The sequence below is a fragment of the Heteronotia binoei genome, chromosome 15 (genome assembly GCF_032191835.1).
Source record: "Heteronotia binoei isolate CCM8104 ecotype False Entrance Well chromosome 15, APGP_CSIRO_Hbin_v1, whole genome shotgun sequence".
NCBI classification, from domain to species: Eukaryota; Metazoa; Chordata; class Lepidosauria; order Squamata; family Gekkonidae; genus Heteronotia; species Heteronotia binoei.
In genome coordinates, this window is record NC_083237.1 from 67,650,432 (window position 1) to 67,665,130 (window position 14,699).

The 14,699-nt window shown below is 47.9% G+C and overlaps 1 protein-coding gene across 1 annotated transcript in view; it reads right to left on the minus strand.

The window, feature by feature from the left end:
• The window catches only part of POLR1A (RNA polymerase I subunit A), a 64,673-nt gene that overhangs the window by 41,217 nt on the left and 8,757 nt on the right, over positions 1–14,699 (minus strand). Inside the window, exons 10-16 of the mRNA XM_060255424.1 lie at positions 14,403–14,576; positions 14,091–14,213; positions 12,387–12,614; positions 7,336–7,590; positions 5,477–5,668; positions 3,397–3,546; positions 1,910–2,093 (exon numbers count right to left, since the gene is read on the minus strand). Coding sequence (XP_060111407.1) covers positions 1,910–2,093; positions 3,397–3,546; positions 5,477–5,668; positions 7,336–7,590; positions 12,387–12,614; positions 14,091–14,213; positions 14,403–14,576 — 1,306 coding nt within the window. The remainder of the gene's footprint in view (positions 1–1,909; positions 2,094–3,396; positions 3,547–5,476; positions 5,669–7,335; positions 7,591–12,386; positions 12,615–14,090; positions 14,214–14,402; positions 14,577–14,699) is intronic.

The following is a 14,699-nucleotide window of genomic DNA, read 5'->3' on the forward strand; positions in this document are numbered from 1 at the left end:
GGATCTGGAAGACTGAATTCATTCAAATCCGTTACTATTCACTGAGAAGAGTTCTTAATATCATATGAAGCTGCCTTATACTGAATCAGACCCTGGGTCCATCCAAGTCAGTATTGTCTACTCAGACTGGCAGCGGCTCTCCAGGGTCTCAAGCTGAGGATTTTCACACCTATTTGCCTGGACCCTTTTTTGGAGATGCCAGGGATTGAACCTGGGACCTTCTGCTTACCAAGCAGATGCTCTACCCCTGAGCCACAGCCCCATTCATGGCTCTCCAGGGTCTCCAGCTGAGGTTTCTTCACGCCTATTTGCCTGGACCCTTTTTTGGAGATGCCAGGGATTGAACCTGGGACCTCCTGCTTCCCAAGCAGATGCTCTACCACTGAGCCACAGCCCCATTCATGGCTCTCCAGGGTCTCCAGCTGAGGTTTTTCACACCTATTTGCCTGGACCCTTTTTTGGAGATGCCGGGGATTGAACCTGGGACCTTCTGCTTACCAAGCAGATGCTCTACCCCGAGCCACAACCCCATTCATGGCTCTCCAGGATCTCCAGCTGAGGTTCTTCACACCTATTTGCCTGGACCCTTTTTTGGAGATGCCGGGGATTGAACCTGGGACCTTCTGCTTACCAAGCAGATGCTCTACCCTGAGCCACAGCCCCATTCATGGCTCTCCAGGATCTCCAGCTGAGGTTCTTCACACCTATTTGCCTGGACCCTTTTTTGGAGATGCCAGGGATTGAACCTGGGACCTTCTGCTTCCCAAGCAGATGCTCTACTACTGAGCCACAACCCCATTCATGGCTCTCCAGGATCTCCAGCTGAGGTTTTTCATACCTATTTGCCTGGACCCTTTTTTGGAGATGCCGGGGATTGAACCTGGGACCTTCTGCTTACCAAGCAGATGCTCTACCACTGAGCCACCATCCCTCCCCTGTAATATCATCATCATCATCATTATCGCTTTATTACAGTATGTAACCAGCACAAAACAGTCCAGACATATTAAAAACCAATATCAAAATATAACCATAATAATGTAAGATTTAGAAGTCAGTGTAAAAATGGAACAATAATGAAGCATTTACAAATAATTCAATAAATTATCTTAATATCTTTTATCTACCCAAGGGGCAAGCGGGCACTGAAACATTCTATTTCCATCGCAGCTAGTGTATTGTTTTTACTGTGGATGCTAAGTATTTTAATGCTGTTTTAATCAACATTAAGCCTCCCTGCTTGCAGGGAAAGGTCACCCAACAAGTCCAAAACAACAACAAGAAACAAACCAACCCAATTTTAATCAGTTATCTATAAAAACACAGAGTTTCTGTCATCTACTGTATTTGTAACCCCTCCCAATATAGTATCATCGGCAAACTTAATAAGCATTCCCTCTATTCCTTCATCCAAATCATTGATAAAGATGTTGAACAAAACAGGTCCCAGGACAGATCCTTAAGGCACTCCACTTGTCACACTTCTCCAAGAGGATGAGGAACCGTTCACAAGCACTCTTTGGGCAGTGCAATCTGTCAACCAGCCTTGTCTGGGAGGGGAGATTTAGTCATGTTTTTATGGCACAGGAGAAACGGAAGATCTTGTGCATTGCCCTCTTAAATGTCTGTCTGTCAGTTTAAAATAAATATTGGTTAATAATATATCAAGGGTTTTTTCTTTCAGTTAAACACCCACAGCACTAGCCCCCGCTCTGCATTATTTATCTATTGGGCTTCTATCCTGCCCTATCCTCACCATGTGATGGCTACAATAGCAAAAGCTGCACTATGAGTGGTCCCTGCCTTTGGGTCACAGCAATAATTTAAGAGACGCCAATTATGAAAAACATTTTATAAGGTATTCCATTATAGGCTGTGGCTGAAATGAAAGGACCCCCGATCTCCTCACCCATCGTGAAGCCCCGGTAGAACTGCAGGTAAGCCGTGAAGAGGCGCGCCAGAGCCGTCAGCACCTTCCCACTGGTCTCGCCCCCGTAGACCTCGTGGCAGCAGTGGACCAGGCCGTAGGCAGAGCTGCCGTAGTGAGCTTTGTCCAAGACGCCACACAGCAGCTCCCCATTTTGGATGATCACCTGGCAGGCACACCAAACCCAGCAGTTAGGACTAGCCCATCCAGGAAGCAGCACGCATTCCTGGGCACACGGGTTGCTGTTTAGTCCAGGCCAAACAGGCACAGCTGTGCTACCACACAAATAATTCCTTTCCTCTGCACTGTGGTTAAGCATCCTCAGAGGTTACAGCAAAAGGAGTGTGTGGGAGGCAATCCCACCACTCAGGCACACAGAAAGAGACTCTTGAAGACTTTATTATGAAGTGTGTGTGGGAAGGGGGTGGAGGGAGGAACCCAGATTCAAAGGACTCATCTTACTGACTTAAAGGCAACCCCTATTGGCATAACTGGGGGGGAAAGAGAGAGAAAAATACAGGCCAAGACAGAAGTAAACAGTTCTCATGCATTTTCTAGTACAAAAAACTTAAAGAACATAGTTACAGTCAAGTGTTAATCAGAAGGATAAAGCAAAATTGTCCCCTACTGCTTTTGATTCCTCTCTCTTCCACTCTCGGACTCCATCTGCAGAGCCAGTTCCGGACTCCAGCTGTAGCCTCCTGTAGAGTGTCATGATCCTGGGCCTAGTGAGGCCTGCAGGCCCCAGGGAAGCCTGCTTAGGAGTTATTGGGAAGAGCCTACATTTCCCAGGATCCCTCCTTTCCCTCTGATTGAGTGGCCAGGTTTTGGAGAGAAACTGGCTCAGAGAGGAGTGGGGCCTGGGAAGAGAAGATAAAAGGGCCAAGCCCAGGAAGGGGGTTTTCTTTTCCTGGAAGGCTGAGCTGGAGGCAGGCTGCAGCCTTAGAGAGCAGGGAAAGGTCCCACACCCAAGGGGGTAAGTGTTGGTATTAGAGCAGGGACTGTATAGATAGATGCATTAGGGCATTTGTTTTTCCCTTCACCCTTTTAGTGTTTTATGCACCTTGTTTGTTATATCGCACTGACCTTTTAAATAAACCCTTTTTTCCCTGTTGTTCACTCTGCCTGGTCCTCACGCCTATTATTTGGCCTAAGCCAAGGGAGGCCTGGAAGGGGACTCTGGGCCTTCTCATGGGGGACCCTTAACCCAGAGTGCTGGCAGCAATTGGTAAGACCCCCCTGAGTCATGAGAGAGAGAGAGAGAGAGAGAGAGAGAGAGAGAGAGAGAGAGAGAGAGGGAGAGAGAGAGAGAGAGCGCCAGCCTCCTCATCTTTCACTGGGTTTCAAACACGTGTGATGCTCAGGGGCAGCAAATGACCAGTTTGGCTGTGGCGGTCATAGAGTTTTTCTGGTATGGAGGCTTCACAAAATGGTGAATTCTGAGGAACCTGAGGAATGCTAACCCATACCTGAGATTCACACATGAAGTCGAGACCTGAGGAGCGACACCTGGGTTCAGATGCTCTCACCCAGGCTCTTCCATCGATTTTAGCCCTCCCGGACAAATTCAGTGGAGGCCAGTCCTCTGGAATTACATTTGCCAGCAAGGTAGAAACAACCTGTGACAAAATAACACACAAACGGCATTAACACAACCAGTTCGCATGAGAAGCAGCTGGCCCCTCTGTCACTGACCCCTTTCCCACTGCAGGCAGCAGGGGTTCGAGTGCTGCTCTGGCATCTCAAGCTATTTTACAATGATTTCACTCATATTTTAGAATGGAATTGAAATGTTTTTTTACCCATGTGTATGCTTCATTTCCTCATTTCTTTCTGTCTTACTCTTATCTATGCTAATGCTTTTTATAATGCCAATAAAGGAGATTGCTATGTGTGCTCCGGCAGCTGGTATCTCAGAGCCAGCCTCCGGGGGTGTCATGAAGCGCTTGGGGTGAGCACTCTCCTGCAGCCTAACCCACCTCACAAGGTTCTTAGGAGGGTGAAATGGAGCAGAGGAGGGGAGAACCAGGTTCATGACCTCTTTCCTTTTTTGGAAGGAGGACAGGATAAAAATGTCACACACACAAATTCCACTGGGGAACTTTACTACTAACTTCTGAAAAGACAAGCCCTACACAACCTTCTCAAGGCCTTCCAAACAGCGCATGTCTGGGAAGGCTTCTGATCCTGCTTCTCCCTCTCTCTCTCCGCCCCTTTTGCCAAAGGCATGGAGGAGTGAAAGGCCAGGGCAAAAGGGATGAGACACAGGCCAAGGGCATTCTGAGACAGCTGCCACAGGAAACACACCACCTGGCCACTAGCGGCGCACAGGGAAGAGTGCTTTCGCCTTTGCTTTCTTTCAAGGATTTCCCCCCATGGAAAAACTGGAAATTTTGGCAAGCACTGATAGAAACCTGTTCTCTTTCGGAAAGGTGCTTTATATACTTTTTAAGATGAGATTTTACTCACACAAAATGTATGACGACTTTTGTGTAAAGCAGCCTACATAAGAAGACAATTTCTGTGGACATTCAAAGGTGTGTGGATTGTTCAAATGTAACTGATCTGGTCCACAATTATAATTTGGCATAAAATGTACAATGAAAATATTCTGCTAAAGAATTCAGTATTTTCAGTGTTACAAACTAACTCGATGCCCAAATATGCTGCTCATCCTACTATGGTCATATGAGACTTTAAATCAATTTGTGTTACCTATTTTCAACATTTATTGTCGAAGAGAGATACACATGTGCTAAGCTATAGCAGTCTGCAGTACTAGTTACTTGTGCACAACCAAGGCATTTATACCTTAAAGTTTCATAAATATGCAAATTGGTACAATTTTATATGCCAAATAAATAATAAACTTTATGCTTTAAAGCCCTCCAGAAACTGTCTGCTAGTCCAAAATGCTGCAACCAGGTCGCTCTTTGGAGTTTCATAAAAAGACCACAGAACCCCTAGGCTGAAATCCCTCCACTGGCTACTCATCCGTTTCCGGGTGGGATTCCGTGTGCTACCCTGGACTTGAAGGGCCACGTCCTCCTCCTCCTCCTCGGTCCCAAATCATGTTCTCTGGGCCCTGAGCTACACAGGTCAGGTGGGCGTGACTACAAACAGGGCATTTTCAGTGGTGGCCCCCTGCCTGCAGAATGCCCTTCCCCCAAAACTCACATGTCACACGGCACTCTTTGAGGCACCAGGCCCAAACGTTTATTTTCACTCAGGCTTTTCACTCTGGCTCTGACCATTTCTGTTTTTTAATCTGCCTTCAGCCTCAGGACTACTCTGAGGATCATTCAGACTGACAAATGTGTTACGCTGCTGGGTTTTTAAGGCTTATGAGGCAGCATATAACAGTTTAAAGAAAGAAAGAAGAAAATGACTGCGGATCCCCCCCAATCTTTGGTTTTCCCCATGGCTTCAAAATTCCCAGAAATTTTACATCTCCACTGTTAACTGTTGAGAAAGAGAATCTGCTCCCCATGATGTTTCTCCCTTCATTTGCAATCCCAGCCTTGCCTAAAGCCAGACTCCTCATTTTACCTGCTTTCCCGTCCACAACCGCTGTGGCCTGAGAATAGCTGGAGGCAGAAGCTTCACTCGCCCCTTCCCGTCGGTCAGCCCTTGATACACCAGCTCCAGGTACTGCTCTCGGGTGAAGCAGCAGCCCCGCGTGGTCATGCTGGCCCCAGAGACCATGTGGTCCTGGATCAGGCCTGCTAGGGGCTTCCCATCCTGAGAAAGAAAGAAAGGCAGACAGGCACATGAAGAGGACATTCTACGGCTGGCTCACTGAAAACAGTTCAAAATGTAGTATTCACGGGACTGAGGCCCCTGCACCTCCAGGCCGAAGGATCCCCACCACAGAGGTCCACAGCGGTGCTCTGCGCCACACAACCACCCCAGGCATAGTGGCAGGCCCTGGGAGACACCTTTGTTGAGAAAGAGGACAGTCCAGCCCTGAAAACGCCTGCAGCACTGCACTCTTGCCCTCCATTCCAAATCTCAGAGCGGCTCACAATCTCTTTTATCTTCCTCCCCCACAACAGACACCCTGTGAAGTAGGTGGGGCTGAGAGAGCACTGACAAAAGCTGCCCTTTCAAGGACAGCTCTGCAAGAGAGCAATGGCTGACCCAAGGCCATTCCAGCAGTTGCAAGTGGAGGAGTGGGAAATCAAACCCAGCTCTCACAGATAAGAGTCCACACACTTAACCACCACACCAAAATAAAGTGCACAATTGTATCATCCTGAAATCCTCGTTGTCCGCCCACCCCACAGTCTGTGGAAAAATTGTCTTCCACAAAACCAGTCCCTGGTGCCAAAAAGGTTGGGACCGCTGATTTAGAGGATGGTGCAGAATTGTTTTCTGTTGCCCCAGAAGGTTGGACTAGAAACAATGGGTTGAAATTGAATTAAAATAGGTCTAAGAAGAACTTCCTGATAAATAGAGCAGTAACTCAGTGGAAGACGCTTCCTCAGGAGGTGGTGGGCTCTCCTTCCTTGGAGGTTTTTAAATTGAGGCTAGAGGCCATCTGACAGCAATGCTGACCCTGTGAACTTAGGCAGATCGTGAGAAGGAGGGCAGGAGGGGCTGCATCAGTGCTTAGTTCTTGTGGCCCTTCCTTCCAGGTCCAGGGAAATGCTGATCACCACTTTGGGGTCAGGAAGCAATTTTCGCCAGGCCAGTTTGTCCAGGGATCCTGGGTGTGGAGCAGGTGTCACTGGGGATGTGTATGGGGGGGAGGTATTTATGAATTTTCAGCACTGTGCAGGCGGGGGGTTTAGATAGATAACCTTGGAGGTCCTTTCCAGCTCTATGATTGTATGTTTAGAATTATGCTGTTTTGAAACACCTCAGGGTGCTCTGCAGTTGCCTCCACCCTTTCTAAAACAGTCCATCCCTCACACCAGCCTCTCCTTGTTTCTGAATGACCAACCACCCACAATCATGAGAGCGATGCCGAAGTTTGATCCCAGTCCCTTATTTGCATTTCCTAGTCCCTCATTCTCAAACCCAACAACCAACATGGAGGGCAATGTAAAAGCTCTGCATTCCCCAAGAGAGGATGGACGGCCACATCCCGGGTGCTCCCGCATTCAAGAAACGAGCCCTCCTCCTCCTGCCCACGTGGGACTATTCCATGCGCAGCCTCTGGAGCACAGCACACGACTAGCAGCACACTGCTCTGAACGTCATTGGACTACAGACCAATGACCTGATGCTTTCTGACACAACCGAACACTTGCCCTCTTATCACAAGACAATGACCAGAGAACTCGGGGAACTCGTTGTAGGCAGGCGGTGTAAAAGTGTTGCAATTAATTTAACGACTTCCCTCCAAGCGTCAAGATGGCTAAGTGACCACCAGGCAGGATTTGCTCAGTGGCTGAAGGATTTACCTTTGGCACGAGATACTGCTCCTCGGTACAAGCCAAGGTGTAGGCCTCCGCCCGGCCCAGCTCGTTCTGAGGGAAGTGGGCGTTCATTTCGTCCCCGTCAAAGTCAGCGTTGTAGGCTTTGCAGTTGGCGTAGTGAAGCCTCAGCACCTTCTCGTCCGGCAGGATCCTGGCTTGGTGGGCTTGGATGGAGGGCCTGTGGAGCGTAGGCTGGCGGTTGAGCAGCAGGACATCTCCATTTTTAATATGGCGGCACACCTGGGAGAGACATGGAAGCAACGCTTTTCCTAGGGGTTTGAGAACTGCTATGTAGAGACATCAGGGGGCAGAGGAAGCAAACACACAGAGAGCAATGAGCAAATGGGAAAGGGGGTTCAGGTACTATCTGGGGCCCCAAGTCCTTTACTTAAAGATGCAGCAAGAGATGCAAGGCCTCCCTTCCCTGCTAAAGACTTCAAACTTGAGCCCCTCCCTTCACCTTTAGGGTGTAATCCACTGGCCAAAACTAATGGGAAGCTTGACTTCTTACAACCCACCACCAAACAGCTGAGCTGAGAACCCATCTGGAGCCAGGAAACAGACAAGGCAGCTGGTGGGGGAGTGACTGATGAGGGGACGTTCTGCTTGTGAAAACCCTCCTTCACCCCATGTTTCACACACAAGAGCAGAATGCCTCCCACCCTGTGCTGAGGACAAGGATCTTTTCACTCATATACTAACTAGACAAACGGATGGTATTTGGGTGAACTTTTATATCTCCAGTAAAGGCTGGTGGCATTTTGGGCTTTATCGATAGAAGGACAGTGTCCAGATCACATCACGTGAAGTGATGGTATCACTTTACTCTGCTCTGGTTAGACTCACTTAAAAGAAGGATATAGACAAGCTAAACGGGTCCAGAGGAGGGCAATGAAGATGGTGAGGGGTCTGGACACCAAGTCCTATGAAGAAAGGTTGAAGGAGCTGAGCATGTTTAGTCTGGAGAGGAGGCGGCTGAGAGGTGATAGGATCACCATCTTCAAGGACTTGAAAGGCTGTCATATAGAGGATGGTGTGGAATTGTTTTCTGCAGCCCCAGAAGGTAGGATCAGAACCAGTGGGGTGAAATTAAATCAAAAGAGTTTTCGGCTAAACATTAGGAAGTGAGAGTGGTTCCTCAGTGGAAGACGCTTCCTTGGGAAATGATGGGCTCTCCTTCCTTGGAGGTTTTTAAAGAGAGGTTAGATGGCCATCTGATAGCAATGCTGATCCTGTGAACTTAGGCAGGGTAGGAAGGGTCGCATCAGTTTTCGTGGTCTTTTCTTACAGGCCCAGGGAAATGCTGTTTGCCACTTTGGGTCAGGCAGCAATTTTTCTCCAGGTCAGTTTGGCCAGGGATCCAGGAGTTTTGGGTTTTTTTGGTCATCTTCTGGGCATGAAGCAGGGGTCACTGAGGGCCAGTTTGGTGTAGGGGTTAAGAAGAAGAAGAAGATATTGGATTTATATCCCGCCCTCCACTCCGAAGAGTCTCAGAGCGGCTCACAATCTCCTTTACCTTCCTCCCCCACAACAAACACCCTATGAGGTGGGTGGGGCTGGAGAGGGCTCTCACAACAGCTGCCCTTTCAAGGACAACCTCTGCCAGAGCTATGGCTGACCCAATGCCATGCTAGCAGGTGCAAGTGGAGAAGTGGGGAATCAAACCCGGTTCTCCCAGATAAGAGTCCACGCACTTAACCACTACACCAAACTGGCTCTCCTACACCAAACTGGACTCTTATCTCGGAAAAACGGGTTTGATTCCCCACTCCTCCATGTGCACCTGCTGGAATGGCCTTAGGTCAGCCAGAGCTCTCATAGGAGTTGTCCTTGAAAGGGCAGCTGCTGTAAGAGCTCTCTCAGCCCCGCCTCACAGGGTGTCTGTTGTATGTGTGTGTGGGGGATGGTAAAGGAGATTGTGACCGCTCTGAGACCCTGAGATTCAGAGTATAGGGTGGGATATAAATATAATATCTTCATCTTCTTGTGTGGGGGAGGTATTTGTGAACTTCCTGCATTGTGGAGGGTTGGACTAGATGACCCTGTAGGTCCCTTCCACTATGATTTTATGATTCTAAAACACTACAGGGTTTTTTTTGGAGGGGGGATCTCATTCTACTGTGGTACAAGGGAAGTTTACTGGGTTTTTTTTCAAATGGACAGTCTTTGGAACTATCTAGAATTGTATATGAAGAAAAGGATGGATTCCAAGGAGAAGCAGCTAATACTATATGAGATTTATGAGACAAGCTTGCTGAATCTGGGCCCTTTTGGAGTCTTAAGGACAAGGAGTGTGCCCACCGTATCAGGAAAATGTTAGCTCCCTTTAATAACCTTCATTAACCAGGATTGGTTTCCAGCAGGGAAGGATCCAGGCGAATTTAAGGAATGGAGATTCTCTGGTCTGTTGTTTATAAATAACTGGATTAAAGATGAGGGATTCTTAGATAAATCCTCAATGGAAAAGAAGTTTGTAATTAAGGTCTCCTGGTTTAGATATTTCCAATTAAAAAATCTTATCGCTAAACTAATCAGGTCTAAAAACTTTCTCCGGCCATTAACTTCATTTGAGGAATTAATTCGGAAGGAGAATGCTGGTAAACAAAGCATGATTTCAGCTCTTTATAAATTATTAGTGGCAGCAGTATATAAGGACCCTCTACCATATAAAAAAATGGTCAAATTCTTTAGAACTTACCCTCTCTGAATCTGACTGGAAACAGATATGGAACTCTCCCTCCAATAAATCTTGCTGTTAGAATATTAAACTCCAATTTTATAAGTTGCTATTCAATTGGTATTTAACGCCACACAAACTAAGCCTAATAAACAAGTCTTTGAGCTCATTATGCCGGAGATCTTGTAAGCAGGAAGGCAGCCCCTTACACATGTGGTGGGAATGCCATATCGTTCAGAATTTTTTGAGGGAGTTTCATAAAGAGATTTCCAACATGGTGGGTGTTCCATTGCCTTATTCCCTGGAATTCTTATTACTGGATCTTTGGGCTGATTCAACGATAGATAAAACTATCAAAACTTCTGTCTCAGCATCGGTTGCTTCTGCTCACTTGGTTATTGCCAGGAATTGGAAGTCCCCCACAAGTTCTTTACTTAGACAATGGGACCAGAAACACTGGTAACAGTTTTTGATGGGCAGGATTATGCATAATCCATTTTGGGGGGACTCTCGTGCGGTAGTTCCCTTATCAGAGTATGATGAAACATGGAAACCAGTTTTAGAGTTTTTGTGCAATAAGGATATAATTCCCTTGATGCAGCTAAAGCTAGATGGTTGGTAACTGTGAACATAGGGTTTGTAACAGAGTGTTGATGGTATTCTTGGCTATTATGTTTTATAGTTTGGTTGCATGTTTTTCTATTGAAATAAAAATTAAAAAAAGAGAAGTACCTCCAGCTCCAGTGAGAAGGGTGGGCAGAGGTGCTTTGTGGAAGAAGCAAGTGAACCCCAAGGAAGATCTTGGGGTCGTGATAGATAACTCACTGAAAATGTCAAGACAGTGTGTGTTTGCAATAAAAAAGGCCAACGCCATGCTGGGAATTATTAGGAATGGAATTGAAAACAAATCAGCCAGTATCATAATGCCCCTGTATAAATCGATGGTGCGGTCTCATTTGGAGTACTGTGTGCAGTTCTGGTCGCCGCACCTCAAAAAGGATATTATAGCATTGGAGAAAGTTCAGAAAAGGGCAACTAGAATGATTAAAGGGCTGGAACACCTTCCCTATGAAGAAAGGTTGAAACGCTTAGGGCTCTTTAGCTTGGAGAAACGTCGACTGAGGGGTGTCATGATAGAGGTTTACAAGATAATGCATGGGATGGAGAAAGTAGAGAAAGAAGTACTTTTCTCCCTTTCTCACAATACAAGAACTTGTGGGCATTCGATGAAATTGCTGAGCAGACAGGTTAAAACGGATAAAAGGAAGTACTTCTTCACCCAAAGGGTGATTAACATGTGGAATTCACTGCCACAGGAGGTGGTGGCGGCTGCTGTGTGACACACAATGTTGGACTGGATGGGCCATTGGCCTGATCTAACATGGCTTCTCTTATGTTCTTACACTGGAGGTTGCCATGGTGCCCCCATGCACCACCCCCCATGGGGACCTCCAAGACATGACTGAGGGAACTGGAGAGTCACCAAAACGAAAGCTGTGTCAGAAACCCTCCCCCCTCTGGCCAGGTTTCTGCCCTCTAATGTATTTTCTGCTACTGCACATGATGGCCATAGTATATGAAGGTTGCTGGTGTCTCTATGCCCTGGCGCAGATGGCATCTCCTTCCTTCTGTTTCCCTTCCGCTTTCCCCTCCTCCCTCCTGCCTGGCCCTTTGGGCTTCCTCTCAACAGGAAGCACATTCCGGCGTGAAGGAGGGAGCCTGGAGGAGCCACTCTGGTCTCAACCCTCCCTCTGATCAGCCATCCAGGCCCACCCGGCCTCTTTGAAATGGATTCTCTTTTGGTTAAAAGTGAAAGTTGTGCTTTATTGCTTTGACTAAGAAGATACGACAGGGGGGGAGGGAGAAGTCTTTAGCATGCTTTGCCCTACATCAGGCATTTCTGGGAAGGGTCCTGATGGAAATGAGCCCCCTGCAGCAAATCACAATAAAGCTTCATCAAGCACAGAGAAGTCTGCGCAAGCATCACTGGTAAATCCTCCAAGTTGAAAGGACCTCCCTGACAATTAGCTCCATCTCTCCCTTTGGGGGAGGGAGGCACCAGTGGGGAGTGGCTGCGGCAAAGGAGCTCTTCGAGACGGGAACACTCAACAAGGACTGAGCTAATGAAACGCAGGCAAAGAAATTCCTCCAACACCTCTCAAGACTGTACAGCTATACTACTTTGATCCTTATAACTAGCATTTCATCTACCCACCCACCCACCCATCCAATACACAGAATAGTTTGAAAGTATAACATTCTATAAATAAAAGCAGCAAGAGAAAGATCTGGCAGACCTTGGAGTAAAGTAAGAATTACAGATTCAGGAAAGTCCTACCTCTTGAGCTATTCTACTCACAGTTTTTAACCCTGGCTTTGGTGTCCCCATGGAAGGAGTTAAGAGCTGCTTGGCTATGGCTTCCCTTTGGGTCTGGCTGGTTGCACTCAAGATGGTGCGAGACCCGTCTTCGTGGATGACCATGGAGGCGCCCGGATGCACCCCAGGCCCATTGATAACTGCCTGCCTCAATTCATGGACATTCCAAGGAGTCACAGGTTGAGGATAGGTGAGTTTGGTAGCAAAGACCTGGGAGGAAGAAAAAGCATCCAGTTCTCATTCCAAGGAGTCACAGGTTGAGGATAGGTGAGTTTGGTAGCAAAGACCTGGGAGGAAGAAAAAGCATCCAGTTCTCATTCCAAGGAGTCACAGGTTGAGGATAGGTGAGTTTGGTAGCAAAGACCTGGGAGGAAGAAGCATGCAGTCGTCCTGCACGTGGAGAGAAGGCAGACAAGCCCCTCCCTGAGGGGTGACCTCCATTCCTCTTCAGCTATTACCGGATTCCACAGGCCAGCCAAAGACAACTCGCTCCCATATCCCTTAGTGATGTAGAGCAGGTGTATTCCACCTCTCACCAAAGCTCTCATGTTAGCTAAAATATAATCAAATCAATAAAAAGATCAAATAAGCAAACAAACCAGGCAAGCAGGAATCACTGCGTCTGCTGCAGATACTACAGAAGCTGAAGCACTGGTGACCTATCAGCAAAGGCCAGGGGTGACAACAACATGTTGCTTAGACGTCAACACCAAATGGGTGCATGGCAGAAATTCCACAGGTGAGGTACCACAAGCGAAGCTGCATGAGGCAGCCACCCACCCCAGTCACATGGCAGAGCTGCTATGAAGGCCTCAGCAGTCAAGCCGGTTTGTATGGAAGCAGGTAATGCTGAAGACTTGGTTCTCACCAACGAGGAAGGACTGACTGATGAGGTGGCAGTAGTGACCATGGGGTTTTGGAATTTACTGTTTTGGGGACGGGAAAAGCTGTATGTAGCCAGAAGTATAGGTTGAACTTCAGGAAAGCAAATTTTGACAAACTTAGGAGTGATGCTGGGTAAAATCTCATGGTCAGAAATACTTAAGGAGAAGGGAGTTCAAGAGGGGTGGCAGGTTTTCAAGCAGAGACTAGAGGGCCATCTGACAGCAATGCTGATTCCGTGAATCAGGTAGCTCATGAGAAGGAGGGCAGGAAAGGCTGCATCAGAGCTTAGTTTTCGTGGCCCCTTCTTACACACCCAGGGAAATGCTTCAGGTCAGTCAGCAATTTTTCTGCAGGCCAATTTGGCCAGGAATCCTGGAGGTTTTTGCCATCTTCTGGGCACAGAGCAGGGGTCACTGGGGAGGTGTTTGTGAATTCCCTGCATTGTGCAGGAGGTTGGACTAGATGACCCCAGAGGTCCCTTCCAACTCTATGGTTCTAAGACGTTAGGTCCTGAGGAAATGGCAGTTCCTGATCTCTGTCTTCATGTGGCCGCAAATTCATTAAACAGGGGGTACAGCCAACAACAAGTATTGCTTCCAAAATGAATAAATCCACACAGGGCCCTCTTTCTAGCTTTTTGCAAGAGGCCAGAACTAGAGCATTCCCAACAGACCCCTCCCCCAGGGAGAGAGCCTCTCGCTCTTACCTTCAGGAAATTTCTTCTCCAGTTCAACTGAAATCACAGCTTCCCTCCCAACCCCCCCCTCTTGACCAGCCCCCCCCTCACTGCTGGCCTCTCACCATAGGAATGCCGATCTCATTGGTCCCGATGTACATGTCTGGGCAAATGACCGACCGAGCCGCATAATCCACTCGCTTGCCCATCATGTGCTTGCGGAACAGGCCGTCTTTTTTCTCCAAAAGCTTCAGTCATCAATTTGAAATAAAAAAGACACACATCAAAAAGGTCACGCCCCTGTCACCATCTCAGCAGGCAGAGAGCGAGAGAGAGGTCATGACAAATGCCTGCTTCTGGGAGAGAAATGCTTCTTTAAAACCCCCTTCAGGTAATTCTTGACAACTGTGCTATAGTTCTCCTCACACAGCTCTCACCTGACGCACACCGGGGAACTTTTCAGGCATGAGCTTGTCCAAGTCGCTGTCAAAGAGAATATTGACCCTGCTCTGAAGACGGATCCAGATGTTGTAGAGCTTGTCTGCCATCGTCTGCCCAGGAACTGTGGCCAAGAGGGAGCGGTCCAGAGGCTCCACGGGCTGCTCAGCCGGCTGCGGAACAGACAACACAACCTCAGGGGAGGGCGGGGGGAGACGGGGACTGGAATAGAGGCTGGAGAGCACAACCCACTGGGCACCCGTGGGCCTTGCCTCCACCACCTTCTGCCCCAAGCC